This window comes from Sus scrofa, chromosome 18 (genome assembly GCF_054392235.1).
Source record: "Sus scrofa isolate SSC_HxYL_T2T_F1_AM1 chromosome 18, Sscrofa_HxYL_maternal_Yorkshire_Landrace_v2.0, whole genome shotgun sequence".
Taxonomy (NCBI): domain Eukaryota; kingdom Metazoa; phylum Chordata; class Mammalia; order Artiodactyla; family Suidae; genus Sus; species Sus scrofa.
In genome coordinates this window covers 32,776,751-32,802,591 of record NC_139400.1, presented here as the reverse complement: position 1 = coordinate 32,802,591, position 25,841 = coordinate 32,776,751, and the positions used below count along the sequence as shown (strand labels likewise).

The window sequence follows — 25,841 nt, the reverse complement described above, 5'->3', positions numbered from 1 at the left end:
GAAAATAATGGGCCTTAATTCCAATAAAATGAACAACTTCCCTGTAAATCTACAGTGAAAGATACAACACAGCATCAGAAAAATATCATGACCCAACTACTAATAAGGAACAGAAAAACACAGTAGCCAGGAGTAGCTGCACAAAACTGATTTTATATCTGATTTGACAGTTTCCAGAACATTACATGGAAGATACTGAGAAAAATGAGAGATTCTCCCCTGTTTCACAAAATATATGTTCCCCGGAAATGATAAAAAAAGTGAACAAAAAATTGGAATCCTGCATTTATTTGCTAAGGCTTCTATAACAAAGTACCAGAGACGGGGTGCCTTAAATAACAGAAATTTATTCCCTCAGAGTTCTGAGAATTAGAAGTTCAAATCAAGGTGATCCTGAGTGCCTCTCTCCTGAGCTTGTCAGTGGCCATTCTTCTCCAGTATCTTCACATGATCATTGTGTGTCTGTGTCCTAATCTCCTCCACTTGAAAGGACACCAGTCACACTGGATTAGGGTCACATAGGACCTCACTTGTTCTCCATTATGGCTTAAAAGGGCCTGTCTCCAACACAGTCCCATTCTGAGGTACTGAAGGTGAGAACTTCAGCATTTGAATTTGACGGGAACACAATTCAACCCATAAAAGACATCAATAACCACCAATACATTTTTTTTCTTTCTTTTTTTTTTTTTGTCTTTTTGCTATTTCCTGGGCCGCTCCCGCGGCATATGGAAGTTCCCAGGCTAGGGGTCCAATCGGAGCTGTAGCTACCAGCCTACGCCAGAGCCACAGCTACGGGGGATCTGCGCTGCGTGTGCAACCTACACCAAAGCTCACGGCAACGCTGGATCCTTAACCCACTGAGCAAGGCCAGGGATTGAACCCGCAACTTCATGGTTCCTAGTCGGATTCGTTAACCACTGAGCCATGACGGGAACTCCAACCACCAATATTTTTAAAGAAAAAGATATTAAAGGAATTGGTTCATGTGGAAGAATACATTTATCTTACATCCTTCGCTTAAATTCTTGGATAGTCTACCTAATTTCCAGGGTCTGAAGTTCAACTACAAAATGAGAGGATAGTATTAGTAGATAAAGTCCATACACATTCAAAAACTTCTGAGATTTAAACTTGCAATTTTTAAACAAGAAACAGCAGAACATACAGTATCTTGTTCACCACTGGCATTTATATGCACCGGCTTTTTAAAATTCTTGTCACAGACTGGAAGCCTGAGTAGAAAGAACCAAGAAAGATTCAAACTGAAAGCCCCGGCCCAGCTCTGTCAATAGACTGGCCCAGGGAGTCTCCAGAAGCTAGAAGTCAAGGTACCTTGAGATCAAGAGGTCATAATTAAAGAAGGGTCAGAAAGCACAGTTATCACAAGTCAAAACAAGACAAAGGGTAGAAGACTCAATTCAACAAACATTTACTATACATAATGAGCAAAGTCCTATCAGGTGCCCTAGGTAGAGACATGGACAGTTAAGATCGTGGTGTGGGAGTTCCCGTCGTGGCGCAGTGGTTAACGAATCCGACTAGGAACCATGAGATTGCGGTTTGGTCCCTGCCCTTGCTCAGTGGGTTAACGATCCGGCGTTGCCGTGAGATGTGGTGTAGGTTGCAGACTCGGCTCGGATTCCTCGTTGCTGTGGCTCTGGTGTAGGCCGGTGGCTACAGCTCCAATTCGACCCCTAGCCTGGGAACCTCCATATGCCACGGGAGCGGCCCAGGAAATAGTAAAAAGACCGAAAAAAAAAAAAAAATCGTGGTGTGTATAGAAACCATGGGGTAAGGAAAAGAGGCTCAGAGCCTAACCCATGCTGTCAGGAAAGATTTGCTCCTATGCTGAGACTGAGAGTGACATTTCAGATCAATGAAAAAAGTCACCCTCAATATATTGCTAAAAGAGAAATAAAAAGACATAAAAATCAAACATTGTAGCCTGGAGATAGTCCTCTCTTTTATACAGTATATTACCTTATATAGTTAAGTTCATTTTCTTAAATTGATATCACTTTGCTTTTATTACTAAGGAACAGGATATCTGGAGGAAAAGGTAAATGTTTTTAGTTCTAATTCAAACTATGTAATCGTCACTATGAACCACAAGAGAGCAGCAGTTCCAAAGACTGGAGTAAAGACTACGAAATGAAGCCTTATTAAGCAGAAGAGCTATATAAATTATTGAGCTTGTGAGCCAGAATTTTAACTACAATAAAATGGAACTTTAAAAATATTATTCTTAGAGTTCTAATTTAGAATTTTAGAGCTCCAAGAAAGCTAAGAGATGTTTTATGTAAGAAATTTCATTTTCTTCTGTAAAAATCATGTATAAACATAAAATATACCTATTCTTTTTTTTTTTAATTCTTCTATATCATCACAAGAGCACAACTTCACTTTCCAGAATCTAAGGTAATAACTAACTTCCTGTTCCAGTTACTTCCACTTTAGAGGTATTCTGGGAAAGCAGAAACTAGATGTACTGTTACATCTTTGGGTTTCCCTGCATTTGGGTTTCCGTTCACTTCAATGAATGAGTGAATAACCCATTCATTCTACCAGTATTTGTTGGACATGTGAGCAAAGCACAGAAAAAGGGACATCATCCAAAAAGTAAATTATATGCTTTTGGAGTTTACAATCCAGTGTAAAAATTAATGTTAAAAATGTTTTGTTACAAATTGTAGTGTTATAAACATAAAGGTTTGGGTACAGTGAGCACCATGAGGTGATAATCAGATATCCAGGTTTTACTGTCAGTCACAAAAGGCTTTGAGTAAAGGTGACATTTAGGCCGAGATTGGAAGATGGGAAAGTCTTCAAGAAGAACAATATATCTACTGCCCAAAGCAGGGAGTGATTGGCTTGTTCTGGTAACTGATTTTTTTTTTTTTTCCTTTTTTTTGGCCACACCCATGGCATGCGGACGTTGTTGGGCCAGGGATCAAATCCATGCCACCGCAGCGACAGGAGCTGTTGCAGTGACAATGTTGAATCCTTAACCTGCTGCGCCCAAAGGGAACTCCTAAGTAACTAAAGTTTTTAAGTGTGTCAGTGACTAACCTCTGGTGGAAGAAACAATGCGTAAAAGTCGAATGTGTACAGAATATAGATACAGGCATAAACAATCATTAATAAAGGGGAATAAAAAGGTATCTAGTAGAAAGAGCAGAATCACAGACAGGATGCTGGACTGAAGGATTCAACACAGGTCAACTCTGAGTTCACAAATTCCCCAGACTGTCAGAGAATCAGACTGGATAATAATTTCTCTTTTTATCTCACAGGGATGAGGATCAAATGAGATAATATATTAAAACTGAATAATTTACAAAGCACTATTCACATTTTATTTAACTATTGTTAATAAAAAAGCATTTCCAATTTCATTCCAGCCTTAATTCTTGTCCCAAATGTAAGACATTATTCATCTTTTTAAATTCTCTAGTCCAGATTCCCAAGGCATCTTCTTCCTAAAATAATAAGATCTTCCTTTTGTCTTTGGTAAACCTGTTTTTCCTACCAATGAAAAATTATAAAATTAATATTCAATGCAAAGCCTATTTCAAACTTACATTCCAGTGCATTATAAAGAAGTTCAAAATCTTCTTTTGTTTGAGGATTATGCCTCCGGTAATAATCCAGTTTCATCCATTCTTCTTTTTCTTTTATCTTCCTTAGTTCTTCCTGTGCTTCCCACTTCAACCTGAACATTTTCTGTCTTCTCAAATTCTCTACCATGACTTTAGCATGCCATCGTCTGTAGTGAGTCTGTATCACGATTACCTACAGTTAAATTAAAAGGAAATGAAATAATGCCAACTTTACTAGACAGTGAAAGGCAACGATGATTATTTCTATTCCAATGTAAGGTTAAAAACTAGAAAGAAGGGGGAACTATTAAGAGACATGGGAGATAAACATAGACATTCCAAAATATGTCTGATACAAGTTTCAGACAGAATGAAGAAGGTTGGATTAGAGAAACTGCTCAACATATATAATAGAAGAACATTTCCCAAAACTAAAGAAGACCTGAGCTCTATGATAGAAAAGGTCCATTACCAAATCTCAAGCACATCACGGTAAGATTACTAAGGACAAAGTAAAAATCCTGAAAGCTTCCAGAAAGAGGAAGTAAAGGACTGAGAATTCCACTGACATCAAAAACGGCTTCCAATATATAAAAGGAAATAATTTGGAAAATAAATTTGAATCTAAACTTCGACACCCACTCAAACTAAAATCCAAAATGAGGTTTATTCAATAGGACTTCGTTTACCTCTCATGCATAATCTCTGAAAATAATTAGTAGAGAATATGATCCAACAAGAGTAATAAAGTGGAAAAATCGAAGAAGTAAGCAAAAACTTCCAAAAACTTATTTGTGGAGTTCCCATCATGGTGCAGTGGAGGCAAATCCAACTAGAGACCATGAGGTTGCGGGTTCAATCCCTGGCCTTGCTCAATGGGTTAAGGATCTGGCGTTGCTGTGAGCTGTGATGTAGGTTGCAGACACGGCTCGGATCTGGCATTGCTGTGGCTCTCGTGTAAGCCAGCAGCTACAGCTCTGATTGGACCCCTAGCCTGGGAAGCTCCATATGCCGCTAGTGCAGCCCTAAAAAGCAAGAAATAAAAAATGATTTGCACTAAATACATCTTATTTGAAAAAATTCACATATATCAATGTAAATATATAAAACAATCTGAAGTTATGTTATATAGTAAATTATAATTGTGTAATATACATACAATTGTAATTCCAGATCAAGTCCTCAGTGAATGGGAGAAATAAGGAATGATGAGAAAGAAATGAAGAAGAGCCTGCTAGGGTCCTTGACTTGTTTATGTAAAAGATGTAGAGCCTGATTAAATATACATTTAGTATAAAAATATTAAGTGCATCAAAAATGTTTGAGTAACCACTACAAAAATAGACTCAAAGCACCTACTCCTGAACTATGAAAGAACAAAAAAAGAAAAAGTGTAGTTAAGCAAAAAAAAGAGAAAGTTTAATAAAAAATAAACAAGAATGAATAATAAATAAAAACAAAATGAGATGGCAGGAATGAGTACAAAAATATCAGTAGTCACACATAATATAATCTTGCTTACAATAAGATTTAAAATAAAGCATTGAACTCAAGAAGCTCAAGAATAAAATAAACACGCTAACAAATTGAAAGGAATCAATCAAGATCAAAGAACTTATTAGATGGAAATTTACTCTTTATACTGGCTTTTAACCAGTCCCTCTGTTTACACCTCCCATCCCACTTCCATCTCCCACAGAACCTCCAATTCACTTTCCAAGATTCTATGGGGCAAACTGATTTGGTTCTTGATGCCATCCCCTTTGGCAGGCATTTAGATTTTCACTTCTTCTGCTCACGTAAGTCAAGTTAACACTTTTCCATCTGCTTTACAACTTTAAAACATCGACTGACATTTACTCTTCCCTCTTCTCATATATTCTTTGTCCCTGTATGTTTATACTTTTCTTATTCCTTTAATATCATGTTATTGGAGTTTGGAAAGTGTTGCAGTATAGCTTAGTGCTGTCCATTTCTCTACCTAATAGCCTTTCTCTCCTACTTCCTTACTAAGAAAATTTCAGTCTTACTGAGGAGCAACAATAGGAAACTTTAAAAATGTATTTATAACACACTCTCAGTAAGGATGTTACATGACCCAGTTCAGGCCAACAAGATATTAAGTTGAATCATTCAGTGGGTCTTTTAGGGAAAATTCTTTTTTTTTTTTTTTTTTTTCTTTTTAAGGCCACACCCACAGCATGTGGAAGTCCTCAGGCCAGGGGTCGAATCAGAGCTGTAGCTGCTGGCCTATACCACAGCCACAGTTATGCATGATCCAAGCTTCGTCTGTGACTTACACCACAGCTGATGGCAACACCAGATCCTTAACCCACTAAGAAATCCAGGGATTGAACCCACATCCTCATGGATACTAGTAGGGTTCTTAACCCACTGAGCCCCAACGGAAACGCCTAGGGAAAATTCTTGAATGGCATACATGGGATGTGCTCCCTTGACTTCTCCCTTCTTGAAGGATGCTCACATTATGCTGAAGGTTGATAAATAATTTTATTATCATATACCAACAAGCTCATGAAAAGACTGATGGAGTGAAAAGGTGAAAGGAATTTAGATTCCTGATGACATCATAGAGCCACCAGCCAGGCCCTAAACAGTAAGAAATTAAAATTAGTTTGGACTGAGAAAATAAGATTCTATCGGGCTGGAATAACTGGCATTGATAAAGTCAGCTATAAAATTAATAGGAAACAGTATGCATCCCAAGGACACCCTTTAGCTATAAAATGTCATAATAAGAACCCCCTTCTCTGAGTGACTACTATTTTCTTACTCTCTGAGAAACTTTGTTCTCTAAAATCATAACCTATCAGGAACTTTGCTGTCTGAAATGAGATCACTAAGAATGAAACATCCTACTGTTGCCTGGAATATCTGTTACTTTGACATAGATAAGCAGCCTCGATTTACAACCAATGCGCTGAACTTCAGAGAGGAAACAACATTCCACAACTCTCTCCTACTTCTGTCACCAAAGGACCAGAACCCTGATCCGCATCTCAGTCCAGACCTGACGCTGACCCATCTACACACAGACTTGTTTTATACGGAGACAATCAAAATGCTGCATCACTTAAATTTCACCGAAACCTCACTCTTCCCCCAGAGTCTATAAGAACTCCATCTTTTCCTTAGGTGAAAATTAGTTTGGACTCAAAAAGTAGAAATTCTTCAGGTTGGAATACTGCAGGTCAAGTAAATAACTGCACTGACAAGTCAGCTACAAAACCAGCCCCGTGGTGCCCCTGGTGTGCGGTCTCCTTCGGTGCAATGAGCCAACAAACTCAGACCACAGGCTCATCGCTCAAGGTTCTGGGCTAACTGGGCTAGAACAGCAGTCTAGCTGCTTATCATGCAAAAAAACAAAATCACTGCTTTCAATTCTTTTTACTTATAACAATGCTAGGAGGTAGCAGAGATAAACTACGTATGCTTCCTATGTCATGTTTAACTGAAATCCCCAATGTTTAATAGGGTAAAGGTGTCAATTTTTCCCCAACTGATCAATGTACTTCTGATGAAGTTCTCCAATTTTCATAAAAACTGCAAACGGACTCTAAAATTCTTTGCACTAATAGTCAAGACAGGAGATCCCATTATGGCTCAGCAGATTAAGAACCCGACAAATACCCACGAGGGTGAGGGTTCTATCCCTGGCCTCGCTCATTGGGTTAAGGATCCGGTGTTGCTGCAAGCCGCACACTAGGTTGCAGATGCAGCTCAGATCTGCCATTGTCATGGCTGCAGTGTAGGCCAGCAGCTGCAGCTCTGATTTAACCCCTTCCCTGAAAACTTCCATATGCCACAGATGTGGCCCTAAAATTCAAAAAAAGAAAAAAAGTCAAGACAATTTTGAAACATAAGAACCATGAGGTACAATACCTTCTGTACTAGGTCTCAAAATATATTATAAACCAGTAGTTATTAAAATAATACATTACTGGAGTTCCCGTCGTGGCGCAGTGGTTAACAAATCTGACTAGGAACCATGAGGTTGCAGGTTCGGTCCCTGCCCTTGCTCAGTGGGTTAACGATCTGGCGTTGCCATGAGCTGTGGTGTAGGTCACAGACGCGGCTCAGATCCTGCGTTGCTGTGGCTGTGGTGTAGGCTGGTGGCTACGGCTCCGATTAGACCCCTAGCCTGGGAACCTCCATATGCTGTGGGAGCGGCCCAAGAAATCGCAAAAAAAAAAAACAAACAAACAAACAAACAAAAAAAAAACCATTACTGACAAAGAATAAAAAGACATATATATTAATGAGAGAATGGAGAAATCAGAAACAGATGTGTTTCTGTCACCAAAGGAACAGGACCCTTTAGTATACATTAAATTATTATAGAGAGAACAAATTTAAAAGTTCACGATACTGAGTAATTGGCATTACTTTTGGAAAAAAATAAAATTATAACTCTTCTTCATGTCATTTTTAAAAATCCAGATGAAATCATATACACAAAAACTATGAAAGAAAGTTATATTTATGTGTGGAATAATACCACCAATATATACCAATATATAAAGTATACCAATATATAAAATGTAAAACCAAATAAGTCTGATTATAATGAAGGACATCATAAACTAAGTATGAGTGATAAGTTACAAGAAAATATGAAAATGTATGTGATATCTAAAAGGAAAAAAAATTGAAAAATAATATGTACTCTGGGTAAAGTCAATGTGGAATGGGCTCTTATAAATGGTTAATGGATGTATAATTTGGTACAATACTTCTGAAAAACACTTTGGTAATATCTTAAGACTTTAAAAATGTCATCATTTTTGCCCTAGTAATTCAACTTTTAACATCTTCTCTAAGTATTTCTTAAATGAACATTATAATTTATATAGCATGAAGATTTTGATGAAACCATGTCTCTATGTCCTACAAAAGAGAGTAATTAAACTATGGTATTTATATTGTGGAACAATATAGTACTATTAAATTGTTTATAATAAATAATAAAAGGTAGAGAAATGCTTATGATATAGTTGTAGGTGTACAAGAAACTTATTTAAAGTTCCATGTATGATAAATTCCCAGTGGAAAGTAAGAAAACATAAAAGCCAACTGAAGAATTTCCTGCAATTTTTTTTTTAATGATTAATGCCATTTGAAAAAATAGAAGGAAAATATCACATTGAGTATGTTCAGGGTTAGATACTGAATCGATTTTTGTTTAAAATGTATGGGGAGAGAATATCAATAAAGAGATTTTTTTAAAAAAGAACCAAATGGAAATGTGGGGAGTTAAGAGTACAATAACTGAAATGAAAACACAAAAAACAGGCTCGACAGTAGATCTGAACTGGCAAAAAAAAGAATAATGAACTCGATTATAGGTCATTAGAAACTATCCACTCCGTAGAAGAGGGGGAAAAAAGGTAATAGAATAGAGACAGAGACCTTGGGGACACCATCAAGCAAACAATCATGCACAAATACTAAAGGGAATTCTTCAAACTGAAAGAAAATGACATTAGATGTCACTTTTAATTTACATAAAGAAATAAACAGTACTAGAAAAGGTAATTATGTATGTAAATGTAAAATCTTGTATAAACATATATATTTTCCTCTTTTCTATTCTTATTTAAAATGCAATTGCATAAAAATAATAATTATAAAAGGAACTTCAGGGCTTAGAATATACAAAGAACACACACATTTGTGTGATAATGATAGCGCAAAGAGGGGATAAAATTGGAGTTCTATTGGAGCAAGATTTCAATATTTTATTGAATTTCACTTACTATTAATGAGAAGTATGTTGCCATAAATTGAGTTGTATATTCTAATCCCTAAATTACACTTGGAGCAACCCTTTAGGAAATGATTAAGAAAAAACATTTTAAATACTAAAGCAATAATAAAAAAGAAAACCTCATTAAAAATGGGCAAAGTATTTGAAGTTACATTTCTCCTAAGAATATACCCAAGTTGTTAATAAGCACATGAAAAATATTCAGTATCATTGGCCATCTGGGTATGTAAATCTAAACCACAATGAGATACCACTTTACACTCACTGGGATGGCTGTATAATCAAAAAGACAAACAATAGCAAGTGTTGATAAGGATATGGAGAAATCAGAATCCTCATAACCACTGGTGGGACATAAGTGGTGCAGCTGCTTTGGAAAACAATCAGGCATTTCTTCAAAAAGGTTAAACAAAATAACCATATGAGGAGTTCCCGTGGTGGCGCAGTGGTTAACAAATCCGACTAGGAACCATGAGGTTGCGGGTTCGGTCCCTGCCCTTGCTCAGTGGGTTAACGATCCGGCGTTGCTGTGAGCTGTGGTGTAGGTTGCAGACCTGGCTCGGATCCCGCGTTGCTGTGGCTCTGGCGTAGGCCGGTGGCTACAGCTCCGATTGAACCCCTAGCCTGGGAACCTCCATATGCCGCGGGAGTGGCCCAAGAAATGGCAAAAAGACAAAAAGACAAAAATAAATAAATAAATAAATAACCATATGATCTAGCATTTACATTCCTGGGTACAACCCAAGAGAAATGAAAAATACATGTCCACCAAAAAATTGTACATGAATGTTTTATGGCATCTTTAATCCTAACAGCCAGTAAGTGGAAACAAACCTAACATCCATCAAATAAATGATGATAAATGTTGATAAATGACAACCAAAATGTGGTGCATATATATTGACATACCTACAGTAGGTCTATACAATTGGGTATATACAATGGAATATTGTTTTGCAATAGAGAGAAATGAAGTGTTGATACACGTTACAATGTAGGTGAACCTTGAAAACGTTATGCTAAGTAAAAGAAATCTGTCACAAAATACTGTATATTGTATGATTACATGTATATGAGATAATCACAACAGGCAAATCAAAAGAGACAGAAAGTAGGAGCTCCCTGGTGGCCTAGCAATTCAGGATCTGACATTTTCACTGCTGTGGCACAGGTTCAATCCCTGGCCCAGGAAGTACTGTATGCTGTAGGTGCGACCCCCACCCCCAAAAAAGAGGCAGAAAGTAGATTAATGGCCGCCTAAAGCAGAGAGGACTGGAGAGAAATAGGGTGTGGAAGTGGGATTTTTTCTGGGATGATGAGAATGGTCTAAAATTGACTGTGGTAATGGTTGCATAATATGTTTATAAAGTTTAAAAAAATCACTGATTTGTACACTTTTTTAAAAAGTATACATCATATAGAAAATAAAGGTTTTAAATTTTTAAAAAATAATTTAAATATTACTAAAAAGTATCTACTTAACATAAAACAAGGTACTAAAGGAAGAATAGGGAAACCAGAGAGACACAACATAGAAAACAAATAGCAAAATGACTGATAAACACTAACTTCATCAATAATTACATGAAATAGGGAGTTCCCATCATGGCTCAGCAATATTGAACCCAACTATTATCCATGAGGATGTGGGTTCAATCCCTGACCTTGCTCAGTTGGTTAAGGATCTGGTGTTGCCATGAGCTGTGATGTAGGTTGCAGACATGGCTTGGATCCTGAGTTGCTGTGGCTGTGGTGTAGGCTGGCAGCTGCAGCTCCAATTCGACTCCTAGCCTAGAAACTTCCATATGCCATGGGTGTGGCCCTAAAAAGACAAATAATAATAAATATTATATGAAATATAAATGTATTAAATACTCCAATCAAAAGGCAGAGATTGTCAGACTGGATAAAAAGTCAAGATCCAATTACACTGTCTAAAAAAATAGACTCTAGGTTCAAAGACTCAAATAGGTAAAAGGATAAAAAAAAAAACCACAGATCATACAAACCAAAACATACAAGTGATGGAGTGGCTTTATTAATATTAAAGAAAACAGATTTTAATATCTTTTGGTTTCAGTTATTCTGGAAAGCTTCATAGATAATTCTACTGTGACAAGGATTAAGGCCAAAGGACAGAGTGATTGAAACCAAGGGACAAAGGGGACAAAGCTAACAATAGCCAAGGGCAATACCCAAAGCCCCTATGATTCCCTAAGGGAAAGGGAAGGATGAGGAGTCCTTGGGATAATGGTTCCTTACACTGGGGGCGGAGGGGGGGGGGGAAAGACTGGAGACAACAATGCTTTTACTACTAATAAAACATTGCTCATGACTCTCTTCTTGACCTAATTCTAATCAAGTCCCTTTGAGCTCTTTTCCAACTAGGTCTTGACTTTTGGGCTTCCATATTCATCTCTGCATCATCCAATTTTAGCAAGAGTCCTGTTAAATCAGTTTAACCAGAATCCCCAACCTTGATATCTTGCCCTCAATATTTCATCAGGGTCTTCTTCCATCCTTCAGAAGATGACTAATCACTCTGGCCTGACTTCAGAAAAAAATCCTCTTAGGTTGGTTTAGCCAGAATCTCCCCTTACCCTTGAAGTCTTCAATTAGCAATTTTCCATCCACTGACCCCTACCCTGCTCCTTGGCTATAATCTCCCCCTTTTCCTTGTTGCATTCAAAGTTGAGCACAATCTCTCTTTCCTACTACAAAACTCCATTGCAGTATCCCCTTTTGAATAAACTATGCCTTACCATCTTTAACAAGTGCTAACAATAATTTTTTCTTTACAACACCCACATGAGTTCTTTCACAGGCAAGTGTGCTTAGGGAAACACACAGACACACCCAGAAAAACTGGCTCTCAGATTTAATTTTTAGTATTCACCTATAATAAAAGTTATCTTACCGCCTCTAATCTTCGAGCATGATATTCTGCTGCTGAAAGATATTTTCCTGGTGTTACCAGCTTATCAGTCACATTTGATATATACACACCAATTTTAGTCATCTGTGTCGATGTTGTATTTGTAGTTTGTTGGAGCTTCCTTCTCTGAAAAACTGTCTAAAAATAAAAGCATAAAAAATAAATATCCACTGTATACACATAAAGTTAGTAAAGAACACACTGTCCTATACATTTAGGTTAATATTCTTTTACTTTTTTAATTAAATTGTATTGGGGTACAGTTGATTTACAATGTTGTGTTAGTTTGAAGTGTACAGCACAGTGAATCAGTTATATTCTTTTTTGGATTCTTTTCCCATATAGGTTATTAAAAAATATTTAGAGTTCCCTATGCTATACAATAGGTCTTTGACAGTTATCTCTTTTATATACAGTAGTGTATATATGTTAATCCCAAACTTCTAACTTATCCCATCTCCTGACATTTCGCCTTTGATACCACGAATTTTTCAATGTCTGTGAGTCTGTTTCTATTCTGTAAGTTCATTGTTAAATTAGATTTCACATATAAGTGATATGTGATATTTGCCTTTCTCTATCTGACTTTACTCAGTATGATAAAAGATACATGCATCCCAATGTTCACTGCAGCACTATTTACAGTAGCCAACACATGGAGGCAACTTAAATGTCCATCAACAGAGGAATGAATAAAGAAGATATGGGGAGTTCCCATCGTGGCGCAGTGGTTAACGAATCCAACTAGGAACCATGAGGTCGCGGGTTCGGTCCCTGCCCTTGCTCAGTGGGTTAACGATCCGGCGTTGCCGTGAGCTGTGGTGTAGGTTGCAGACGCGGCTCGGATCCCGAGTTGCTGTGGCTCTGGCGTAGGCCGGTGGCTCCAGCTCCGATTCGACCCCTAGCCTGGGAACCTCCATATGCCGTGGAAGCGGCCCAAGAGATAGCAACAACAACAACAACAACAACAACAAAAAAAAAAAGAAGAAGAAGATATGGTACATATATGCAATGGAATATTACTCAGCCATAAAAAATGAATTAATACCATGTGCAGCAATATTGATGGATCTACAGATTATCTTTTATTTTAAATGCCATATAATTATTTAGCTTTTAATTTTAGAGAGATACACATTGCAACATGTGTTGATTATATGGAAAAATAAAAATGTTACCTGGGTATCCCTACAAAATACATTCAGTTTTTCAGGACTCTTTTTAGGTACAGTTTGTGTTCCAGCATTGTGATATTCTATTCCTGTTATTTTATGTCTAAATCCACCAAGAAACGGTTTGTGAAATTCAGATCTTATCATCTCAACAGCCACTTCCTGATACTCATCAATGCCTGAGGATATACAGCCAAGATTCCATGAAAGTTCAACCACAGAAGGACTCTAAAATACTTTATCTAAAAGATAACAAATAACTAACCAGTTTGTACTCTGACAGTTATGATTTGAGAGACATCACTTAATCTAGCTATTCTTCTGATTGGATATAGATCTGGATGTAAAGAGAAGATTTCCACTTGTACAACATCCTGGGGCTTAACTCCATGTTGCAGTAATGTCTCCTGATTTTTAAGAATCATTCCTAAAAACAAGATGAAATTATTAGAAGTGTTATGATAAAGAAATGATTATATGTGTTCACTTTATGGGATGGAAAATACCAAAAGTGCTTATGTGAATGCATATTGTTTAATTACCAAATAGAGTATTGATGATGTTCACCTCTTGCTATAATGTTAATACAGAAAACTCCACAGTAGAAAAAAATTAAGGGGAGTTCCCGTCGTGGCTCGGTGATAACAAACCCAACTAGGACCCATGAGGATGTGGGTTTGATCTCTGGCTTCACTCAGTGGGCTAAGGTTTCAGCATTGCCGTGAGCTGTGGTGTAGGTCATAGACATGGCTTGGATCCTACGTTGCCATGGCTGTGGCAAAGGCCGGCAGCTATAGTTCCAATTCTACTCCAACCCTGGAAACTTCCATATGACACAGGTGTGGCTGTAGGGGAAAAAAAAGCCCCCCAAAAAAGAGAAAAAGTTAAGGTGGTCCTCCTGAGAATCTAAGTAAAGATACAACTCGCATCTCATCATAAATACAAATATATAATAACCATGCAACCATAAACATTTAAAAATAAGAAAAAAAAACCTTTTAAAATAAATTATGATCTATAGATATGCAGGCATATTCTAGAGACACATTTATTTAGCTACACAAGTCTGCTTAATTCTATCATAGTTACGAAGACTACATCCTCTCATGACACAAGGCTAATATAAGATGGGCTGCTCAATATTGCCTACAAATATAAAGAACCTGGAACCTCATCAGAATGTGAACTGACCTTAATGAATAGAAGACTGATAAGCCATTTTCATTCTTTTCTTTTTGAGGCCTTTTTCTATACATGCTTATTCATCGTCTTTTTTTTTAACCTTGTTTCCTCCTCATCATATATAACTTATTTCCAGTTCTTACCACTTCCCCAAAGTCCCAGGTTTTCTCACCTCTTTAGGAGTCAGCACAAGTATTATCATTTTTATTAGATGAGGTTTTCTAGACTCTCGTACTTTCTTTCCTCCCTGTTCCCACAGTTTTTGAGCATATCTCCATTAAAACATTTACACATTGTGTGGTAACTATTACATGCATCTTCTTCCTTCCCAGTCTGTAAACAACTTGAGAACAGGGATTTTATTTCATGTTTCTTTATATCTTTGGTTTTTTGCAAAGCACGTGGAGCAAAGTATGTCCTCAATAATAATGTGTTGAAAGAATGGATGTATAACTACAATATAATGTTCAAATAATAAATACCAAGATATTTAGCAAATTGAAGATCTTGATTATTTACATGTTAAGACTAGAGAAGTCTTGATAAGTTTTATTCGCCTCCAGGCTTACCTGCCCGTCTTATCTGTAGGCTATAAGGTGGGATACCTAACAGGGATGAAAAATGCTCCTTGAGTTCTTTTAAAACAATGTCGATTTTAAAGGGCATTATAATTTCCTGGCCCACAGGAAGAAGTACAACTTTTACTGCACATAAAAAGAGAAAAGAGTTACAGTTAAATGTTGGGTCAGCAACCTAGAGTCCACAAGCAGAGACAGAATTATGGGATAATTTGCAAGTTATTTCTGCCATGTTCTCACACTACACCTCTATGATAAGAATTAGTTTTCATTTTCTAGACAGAAGAGTGGCAAACATACAGTTGCAACGTTTTGCTTTGAAAATCAATCCATAGTCTCAAGAATTAGCATCAGTGGTCCACGTCTGCTCCCCCAACTCCAGCTCAAAGTTCAGACCTCTCTTCCGTTGCCTGCTATGAGCATCACTGCACATTCAAGATTACCTCTTCGCCCAAAATACAATGAGAAATAGGAAATGAAAGCTTCTTTTAAGGATTCTTCTAAAATCATTTAAAAATTTTAAAGACTCCCACTACCTGGAATATGTTATATAGCTATAAACATGGGAAATTTCTCAGGGAATCAAGCTTTTTTGTGTACTATTACAAAGGGAGACCCTGAGACTTGAACTTGGAGATGTCCATGCTTTGATTATATATTGATACCAGGCATCAGGAAATCAGTTCTTATTCATGAAGAAAAACAAATAGGAAATTTTCAAAGAAAATTTTCTTTGACCTTACAATTACAAAAGGTTACCTAATACTAAATTCATTCTTCTTCCCATAACTGATTGATGTCTATAGCTGGAAAAATGCAAAACAGAAAATCATTGTTTTTTACAAATATCTGGAATAACTGCACAAATTTACTTTTCAGGAAAAAATGGACATAATGTGGCTCACTCTCAACTCTAAAAAAAAAATCAAGACACTCACATGTTAAAAATATAGAAAAACTGTTATAAAATGATTATCTGTTTGTCAATTATAGGAAGAAAATATATAGTATTTAAAAACTAATTATCATGGAGCAAACTTTTTACTTTTATATCTACAGACTTTAAATTTGAAAGAAACAGAGAGAGAGAGAGAGAGAGAGAGAGAGAAAGAAAGAAAGAAAGAAAGAAAGAAAGAAAGAAAGAAAGAGAAAGAAAGAAAGAAAGAAAGAAAGAAAGAAAGAAAGAGAAAGAAAGAAAGAAAGAAAGAAAGAAAGAAAGAAAGAAAGAAAGAAAGAAAGAAAGAAAGAAAGAAAGAAAGAAAGAAAGAAAGAAAGAAAGAAAGAAAGAAAGAAAGAAAGAAAGAAAAGACAGACTTCACAAATAATTAAGAAATTCAAGTGGCATAGTCACAGAAGTTTGGCAGATGAGGGAGAAGGAAACTAATATCAAATATAAAACAAATATGCAAGCAAAAACAAACAAAAAGCAACCATTCTTCAAAATGAGGGGAAAAAAAACCTCGATTCCCTGGGTGGTACCTGTTGCTGAAGAGTCTTTTGTTGATGTTCTCAGAGATTCCTTCACAGCCTTCACTTTTTCCAGAAATCTCAGGGAATCTTTTGAATATTTTTTGGCTGACTGCTCTTCATTATCAGATTTAGTTAGAGAATCTCCACTGTCTCTGGGAGAATGTGACACTTCTTCAGTTGACATAACGTCTTCCATGAGCTGCTTGATATCGTTTAGTTCCAGACTTGAAAGGCTCTGGTCACTCGAATCCTCAACAGGTCTTTCATGGTCCCAACCAGATGGTTGTAGTTCATATTCATTGTCTTCAGTTTGATCTGAGTCTGGAAGTTCTTCTGAGGAAACTGGAATACTGATAGTCCCCAAAGTATCCTTTATTTCTTCTGATGAATCAACAACGTTCTGAGCATCAGATTTTTTCTCCTGATCAGACATTTTCCTGAAGTGAAAGAAAAAAAAAAATACACCTACTACACATAAAATTTTTACACCAAATATCAAATTCTTGCTGTTATACAGTAATGTTCATAGTTCATAATATACATACTACAATATGGCTCATTATTTCTTTTTTCTTTTTTTTTTTTCTTTTTTTGTCTTTTTGCCATTTCTTGGGCTGCTCCCGCGGCATATGGAGGTTCCCAGGCTAGGGGTTCAATCGGAGCTGGAGCCACCGGCCTACGCCAGAGCCACAGCAATGCAGGATCCGAGCCGCTTCTGCAACCTACACCACAGCTCACGGCAATGCCGGATCCTTAACCCACTGAGCAAGGCCAGGGATCAAACCCGCAACCTCATGGTTCTTAGTCGGATTCGTTAACCACTGCGCCACCAAGGGAAACTCTGTGGCTCATTATTTTTTAAATATTATCTTAGCAATGGCATTAGGTAAAAAAATCATTGGTGAATTTTTAATAAAAATACCACATAAAGTAAAAATGTGCACCAAAAAGAATCTCAAAATGCAATAAATTTGAGATAAATTGCCTGTGAAAAATATATTAAAAATAATTTAAAATATATTGTCATTTCTTATTCAATGAACAATACCTTGCGAAAGGACTTTTTTAATAACTTTTTTTCTAAATACAAAACTAACAGGATTTATACTTTTGGCATTACAATTGTTAAGAAGCTCCAAGGAACCTGTCATCTCCATGGTGACTATATCTTGGAAAGTATACAGGTCTTTTTTCTTTAAAAAAAAAATCATTGGAATATAGTTGACTTACAAAGTTGTTTTAATTTCAGTTTTATAGCAAAGTAGATCAGTTAAACATATAAATATACCCATTCCTTTTCAGATTCTTTCCCATACAGGTTACAACACAGTACAGTAAATTTCCCCATGCTATACAGTAGGTCCTCATTACATATATATACAGCAGTGTGTATGTAATCATCCCAACCCCCTAATCATATCCTTTCCCACTCCATATTTTCCCTTTGATAAACATAAGTTTGGTTTCAAAATCTTTTGAGTCTGTTTCTTTTGTTTGTTTGTTTTGTTTTGTTTTTTGTTTTTTTTTTTGCTATTTCTTGGGCCGCTCCCGCGGCATATGGAGGTTCCCAGGCTAGGGGTCGAATCGGAGCTGGAGCCACCGGCCTACACCAGAGCCACAGCAACGCGGGATCCGAGCCGCGTCTGCAACCTACACCACAGCTCACGGCAACGCCGGATCGTTAACCCACTGAGCAAGGGCAGGGACCGAACCCGCAACCTCATGGTTCCTAGAAGGATTCGTTAACCACTGCGCCACGACGGGAACTCCGAGTCTGTTTCTGTTTTATAAGTTCTACTGTATCATTTCTTTTAGATTCCACATATTAGTGATCTCATATGATATTTATCTTTCACCGTCTGACATACTTCACTTAGTATGTTCATTCCAGGTTCATCCATGTTGCTGCAAATGGCATTATTAGGCTTTTCATAGCTGAGTAATATTCCATTATATATGTGTATCACAGCTTCTTTATCCAGTCCTCTGTTGATGGACATTTTGGTTGATTCCATGACTTGGCTATTGTAAAGAGTGCTGCAATGAACACCGGGGTGCATGTATCTTTTCAAATTATGTTTTTCTCCTGATACATGCCTAGGAGTGGGATTGAGGGATGGTATGGTAGTTCTATTTTTAGTTTTTTAAAGAACCTCCATACTGTTCTCCCTAGTGACTGCACTGGCCTACATTATCACCAACAATGTAAGAGGGTTCCCTTTTCTCCACATCCTCTCCAGCATTTATTGTTTGTAGACTTTTTGATGATGGCCATTCTGACTGGTGTGAAGTGACACCTCATTGCAGTTTGAATTTGCATTTCTCTAAAAATTGGTGATGTTGAGCATCTTTTCATGTGTTATTTGGCCATCTGTCTGTATTCTTCGGAGAGATGTCTGTTCAGATTTTCTGACCATTTTTTAATTGGGTCGCTTGTTTTTTGATATAAAGCTGTATGAGATATTTGTATATTTTGGAGATTAATCCCTTGCTGGTCACTTTGTTTGCAAATATTTTTTTCCCCATCCTGTGGGTTGCCTTTCCTTTTGTTAATGACTTCCTTTGCTGTGCAAAAGCTTTTAAATTCAATTATGTCCCATTTATTTATTTTTGTTTTCAATTTTCATTACTCTGGGAGATGGATCAGAAATATATTGACGTGATTTATATCAAAGAGTGTCCTGCCTATGTTTTTTCTATGAGTTTTATAGTATCTGGTCTAACATTTAGGTCTTTAATCCATTGTGAGTTTATTTTTGCATATGGAGTTAGAGAGTGTTCTAATTTCATTCTTTTACATGTGGCTGTCCAGTTTTCCCAGTACCACTTATTGAAGAGACTGTCTTTTCTCTATTGTATATTCTTGCTTCCTTTGTCATAGATTAATTGATGATATGTGCATGGGTTTATTTCTAGGCTTTATATCCTGTTCTATGGATCTGCATGTCTATTTTTGTGCCAATACAATGCTGTTTTGATGACTGTAGCTTTGCAGAATAGTCTGAACTCAAGGAGACTGATTTCTCCAGCTCCATTTCTCTTTTTCAAGATTGCTTTGGCTACTTGGGATCTTTTGTGTATCCATACAAATTTAAAATTTTTTTGTTCTAATTCTGTGAAAAATACCATCGGTAATTTGATAGGGATTGCGTGAATCTGTAGGCTGCCTTGGATATTATAGTCATTTTGACAATATTGATTCTTCCAATCCAAGAACATGGCATATCTTTCCACTCATTTAAAGTATCATACTAAATGAAGTTAGTCAGTAGTGAAGACAAACATCATGATATCACTTATATGTGGAATCTAAAAAAAAGGATACAAATGAACTTATTTGCAGAATAGAAACAGACCCACAGACTTCAAAAAATTTCTGGTTACCAAATGGGACAGGGTAGGGGAAGGATGGACTTCGCATTTGGGATTAGTAGATGCACACTGAGGTATATGGAATGATTTGCCGATGTGGACCTTCTGTATAGCACAGACAACTCTACCCAATATTCTGTGATAATCTATGTGGAAAAAGAATCTGAAAGAGAATGGATGTGTGTACATGTATGGCTGAGTCACTCTGTTGTACAGCAGAAGTTGTCACAACATTGTAAATCAATAAAACTTTTAAAAATGAAAAAAAAAAAATGAACAGCACTCTTCATAGGAGCTTTGCTCTCACAAATTGTAGCAGAGGTGTCCAATGACCTCTGCCTCCCAAAACAATCATATCAACAAATGTAGACTGATCTTGGAGCAGACAGCAAGCTTGGTTGCCTGAGCTACAGCAATCAACAGCTTTGGCTTGGGAGATGGTATGAGAGCATCTTGGAGCATGGGCCAGGGTGGGCCAGAGCAGCACAGAGCCAGGCTTCAGAGGCAGGAGCTGGGTCAGAGTGTTGAAGAGCCAGTATAGCTGGGAACTTACTTATGGAAATTGGCAGCCAGGAATACAGGATAGGGGAAGTGGCTTTGAGGCTGATTTCTGTGGCAACCACACAGGGAAGATTAAAACTTGAAACACAGTGAGATGGAAAAGCTGTGCTTGGAACTTCTACTTTAAGCATAGATCCTTATGGAGGAAAAAAAATTAACTTTAGTCAGTGAAGTTCTCTGGCTACTAGATGACAAATTTCAAGAAAAAAAAGAGTATATACTTATACAGCATTAGAGTTGAAGAGAGAATTAGTAAACTGGGAGACAAAAAAAATTTATATAGAATGTTGTAAAGAAATAAGCACATGAAAAATATGAAAGAGGGAGTTCCTGTTACGGCTCAGTGGGTTACAAACCCAACTAGTATCCATGAGGATGAGGGTTCCATCCCTGGACGCACTCAATGGGTTAAGCATCTGGCATTGCCTTGAACTGTAGCATAGGTCAGATTCCGATCAGATCTCACACTGCTGTGGCTGTGGCGTAGGCTGGCAGCTGCAGCTCTGATTCGACCCCTAGCCTGGGAACTTCCATATGCCATGGGTGCAGCTCTAAAAAATAAATAAATAAATGTGGTTAAATTTCAACAGCAACCAATAAAAGAATTGAATGAAGTTTTTAAATCCAGAACAATAAAGAAAAAAAAGTGCAATGAGACAAAACTAAACAAGATCTCAATTTTTTAAAAGTTCAAGAAACCTCTTCAGGCTCTCAATCACCAGAAAAAAAAAAAAATTCCTTTTGGTTATAATTTTCTCCCACAATAAAATTTAGTGGCCTGATAGGAAAGAAAGTAACACAAAGAAGCTCGAACACGTAGCATCATACTTATCCGCCCTTTCTGGAAAATCTGGGGTAATGCTTTTGTTTCTATCTGGTTGGGTCACCCTCCCCCCAAAATGGCCAAGACGGCATCTTCTAAAACAGCAACGGTAACAAAATCAAGAACTTCTGCTTTCCAAAAAACACACCTAGAAAAATCAAAAGACAAACCATAGCCTGGGATGTAATTTTTTGCAAAACTCACATCTGATAAAGGACTTGTACCCAGATTATATAGAGAGAACTCTCCAAACACAATTGAAAAAAAAATAACAGTAAGGGGAAAAAAATGAGTAAGAGATTTAAACAGATCAGTCACCAAAGATTATACATAGGAAGAAAATAAGCTGGGCCAGGACTATATTGAGGCAAGTGTGGCACCTGCACTGCTCTATACACACACTAATGCCTGAGAATAAATGCCTCCTAAAATGTTGGACCTAGTTGCCTCATTACCTCACTCTAGTCTTGTCCCTGAGTATGAAAAGATACTCAATACCGTTAGTCATTAGAGAAATAAAACTTCAGATGAGATTTCTCTAAACATCTATTAGAACAGTTTAAAAAAAATTTAGCCCAGCAATATCAAGAGCCAATGACAATGAATACAAGTGGAGCTCTTGTACCTTGATGTTGGAAGTGAAAATTGGTTTAGTACTTGAGATACTTGTCAGTTTTCTGGTAAAACTAAACACACACTTATCATATGACCCAGCAATCTGTATCCAAGAAAACTACATTCACACAAGATCTGCACACGAGTTGATAAAAGCTTCGTTCTTACTCACCAAAAGACCAGAAATAACACAAATATTTCTTAGCTGAGGAATGGATACCCGTACTATGATGCATGCATTCACAAAATGGAATATCACCCCCTCAGTAAAAAGGAATAAGTCACTGCCACACACAACAACATGGGTGAATTTCCAATGAGCTACGCTAAATGAAGAAGCCAATTCTAAAAGCTACATCATGTATGGTTTAATTAAGTGAAAAGGCAAAGCTTTTGGTTCGCAACCTCTGGAATTCCCTGGGTAGAGCTAAAATTGAGCCTGGAACACAGAGCGCAAGGATAACTGAAGAAAGAAGCAGACCCCTCCAAATTGTAGGTGGCAGGTAGCAAGGGTTGTCTTGGGCAGCCTAAAGACAGTAAATCTCAACATCCACCTGCCAAAATCTTAAGAGTTTTGAGACTTTAACTGGGTTCAGTCATATATACAGTTCATATGGTCTCAATAACACATGTCCTGTTTCAGGCACAATGGGAGAAGGGACATTCCAAGGACAGGAAAGGGAAAAGAGTCTTCAGCTGCCCACCTGGGTACTGGGTAAACCAGGGGTCAAGTCCTTTCAAGGACCTCCTCCAAAGAACATACCAGTATGCACAGTGTTACCGGCACAACTACATAATTGTTTATGCATAGAATTTCTCTGGAAGGTGAAGTGGAGGGTGGGGTGGTGGCAGAAGGACATAGGTGGAAAGCAGATTTTCAGTTTTTTGGGGGTTTGTTTGTTTGTTTGTTTGTTTTTGTCTTTTTGCCTTTTCTACGGTCGCTCCTGTGGCATATGGAGGTTCCCAGGCTAGGGGTCCAATCGGAGCTGTAGCTGCCAGGTTAAGCCACAGCCACAGGAACGCCAGATCCGAGCCCCTCTGCAAACTACACCACAGCTCACGGCAATGCCGGAACCTTAACCCACTGAGCTAGGCTAGCGATCGAACCGCAACCTCACGGTTCCTAGTCAGACTCCTTAACTACTGAGCCACGACGCGAACTCCCATTCTTTTTTTTTTTTTTTTTTAATCATTTTTAATGTATTATTCAAGTGTAAATGTTATAATCTTTAAAAAGTTGTTTAAAAAGGAAAAACACTACGATGATTGCAGAACGTGCCTCTTTGACCTAAAATACATAATTTCGTTCATATATATATATACATACATATATATGTACAGAATATTAGTGTAAGTAGAAAGGCAGGGATCCAGTTTTGCCTTCCATCAAATAGCCCTCTTGAGTTTTTAAGTTTTTTAAGAGCCACAGCGAAGCCCGTGAGAGGAACGTCTGAGAGCGCTATTTTCTCAAGACTGAAAACGGTCACTACGAGAGGGTAAACATTTTCAAATGCCAGATCTGGGTCACACAAACGTCTTGCTTCTATATTATTAACCGTGATAAGCACTCGGGTGTGAGGTGAGGTACACATCCTAGCTTGGTGCTTCTGCTTCCGAATCCCAAATAAGAGATTTGGAGGCAGAAAAGTGACCAAGAAAGATGCTTTGCAGTTTTTTAGAGACAGCTGGAACATTCTAGAGAAGAAAAACAACGCCCAGAGCCCCGGCGGCTTCGGCGCCCTGCACAGAACCCAGGGCGTTTGCCACCGCCTCAAGGTCGGTCTGGGGGGTCGCGCCAGTAGAGGGCAGCCAGAACCTGTCCTCCTACCTGACTAATAAGTGCAGGGGTTTTTTTGGTGGAAGCGGTTTCTCAGGCTCCTAGACAGCAGAGTCCACACTTGCCGAATTCTCTGTTATCCGTCGTATCCTAGGAACGGCCCTGGCACCCCTCCCACCAGGGCACAGCTCCCGCGAGAAGAGGCGGTGCCCGCGCTGGCGCAGGGGACGGAGAGACTGGAGGGGCGGTTGGGAAGGGGCGGGACGGGGAGACGGGGCGGAGCCAAGGGGCGAGGAGGGGCGGAGCCAAGGGGCGAGGAGGGGCGGAGCCAAGGGGCGAAGAGGGGCGGAGCCAAGGGGCGAGGAGGGGCGGAGAGACGCGCCGAGGGAGGGAGGGAAGCTGTTACCTAGGCATTGCTTGGGTCGAAAGGTGATTCTGACCATAACCACTCTCTAAGATGTTCTTTACCCTTGTGAAATGGCACTGTTGTCCAAACCAAACAATTTGCCCTCATGGATATAAAAAGTCAGGGTTAGAGAAAATGTAATTATGAAGTGGTAGCGAAGACCTTGACAAAGGAAAAAACAGTTGTACAACTGTGTAGCTGGCTACCCGCTTTTGTTAAATTTGGAACTTGACTCTTAGCTTCCTGACAGCCAAAGAGAAAAGGGAGAGAGGAACTAGTCTTTTCTTTTTTTTTTTTTTTACCGGCTGCTCCGGTGGCATATAGAGGTTCCCAGCCTAGGGGTGAATAGGAGCTGTAGCAGCTGGCCTATGCCACAGCCACAGCAAAGCGACCTACACCACAGCTCATGGCAGCACAGGATCCTTAACCCAATGAGCAAGGCCATAGATGGAACTAGCATCCAGGGATGCTAGTCAGATTCATTATCTGCGGAGCCACGGTGGGAACGCCAAGAGAGAGAAACTATTAAATAATAACCCTTTTAAATCAGGAGAAGCAAGGCTTTGTTAATCATTGAATTACAAAGTGTTTCTTTTTTCCTCACATCACTGTAAATTAAAAAGATTTTTAAAGCACCCATTATTAGGGGAAAGGATCAATTACGTTCCTATTACAAATGCAGTAACAAAATTCATGTGGCTTTGTAATAATGGCTAACATTTATTAAATATCATTTGTTACTAAGGACTTTACATATATTTCTCATTAATTTTTTTTTCTTTTATGCCTGCATCTGTGGCATATGGAAGTTCTTGGGCTAAGTGTCAAATCAGAGCTGCAGCTGCCAGCATACACCACACCCACAGCAACACTGGATCCAAGCCACATCTGCAACCTACATCACAGCTCACTCACTGCAACTCAGGATCCTTAACCCACTGAGCAAGGCCAGTGATCAAAACCACATCCTCATGGATACTATTTTGGGATTTTAATCCACTAAGCCATAATAGGAACTCTTTTAATTTTTACAATTTCATTAAGGAAGGACTGTGAGCAGCTTCCTTCTACTAATGAGGAAACCAAGGCCTGGAGAAGTTTAGTGGGGGAGCCAGAAATAAACCAAGCAGTGTGACTCCACAGCCTCCATTTTTAAACCACTATTCTATGCTACCTTTGACTTAATACCATTTAATCATAAAAGATATGATTAAGTTATAAAATTAAAATTTGTGTTATAAAAATACTGCTCCATTCTTCCATCATAATGTTCGATGCCATCATTCTTTTACACCATTCTGTTGAAATTGCATTCTCCTCTCTCGAATAACTTCCTAATATCCGATGTCATTTTTTCAGTCATTATCTCATTTTAAGATAGATATTCTTTACTAGAAAAATATAAAATATGTATTTTATTATCAGATAAAATTGGGTTTATTCATGGTTTTTAATGAAGCCAAATGCATTTAAATCACATTATGAATCCACTTATTCATGAAGAGCAGAGCAAAGAGCATTCAGATAAAGGAAGGACTGTGACCAGCTTCCTTTTACTAA

The 25,841-nt window shown here is 37.9% G+C and overlaps 1 protein-coding gene across 13 annotated transcripts in view; it reads right to left on the bottom strand.

Annotated features, from left to right (window-relative positions):
* The window catches only part of IQUB (IQ motif and ubiquitin domain containing), a 108,201-nt gene extending 84,088 nt beyond the window's left edge, over positions 1-24,113 (bottom strand). For 3 of the 13 annotated variants that reach the window (XM_085005993.1, XM_085005994.1, XM_085005991.1), the window contains exons 1-8: positions 23,927-24,113; positions 20,653-20,796; positions 16,737-17,164; positions 15,249-15,383; positions 13,763-13,924; positions 13,504-13,676; positions 12,308-12,463; positions 3,585-3,795 (exon numbers count right to left, since the gene is read on the bottom strand). In XM_085005993.1, the coding sequence (XP_084862119.1) occupies positions 3,585-3,795; positions 12,308-12,463; positions 13,504-13,676; positions 13,763-13,924; positions 15,249-15,383; positions 16,737-17,160 (1,261 nt within the window). In that variant the 5' untranslated portion in view covers positions 17,161-17,164; positions 20,653-20,796; positions 23,927-24,113. Of the gene's footprint in view, positions 1-3,584; positions 3,796-12,307; positions 12,464-13,503; positions 13,677-13,762; positions 13,925-15,248; positions 15,384-16,736; positions 17,165-20,652; positions 20,797-23,926 lie in introns of those variants that run through there. The other 10 variants (XM_005673215.4, XM_003134747.4, XM_013985682.3 and 7 more) reach the window with 7 other exon arrangements.
* Positions 24,114-25,841: the final 1,728 nt, after the last annotated feature.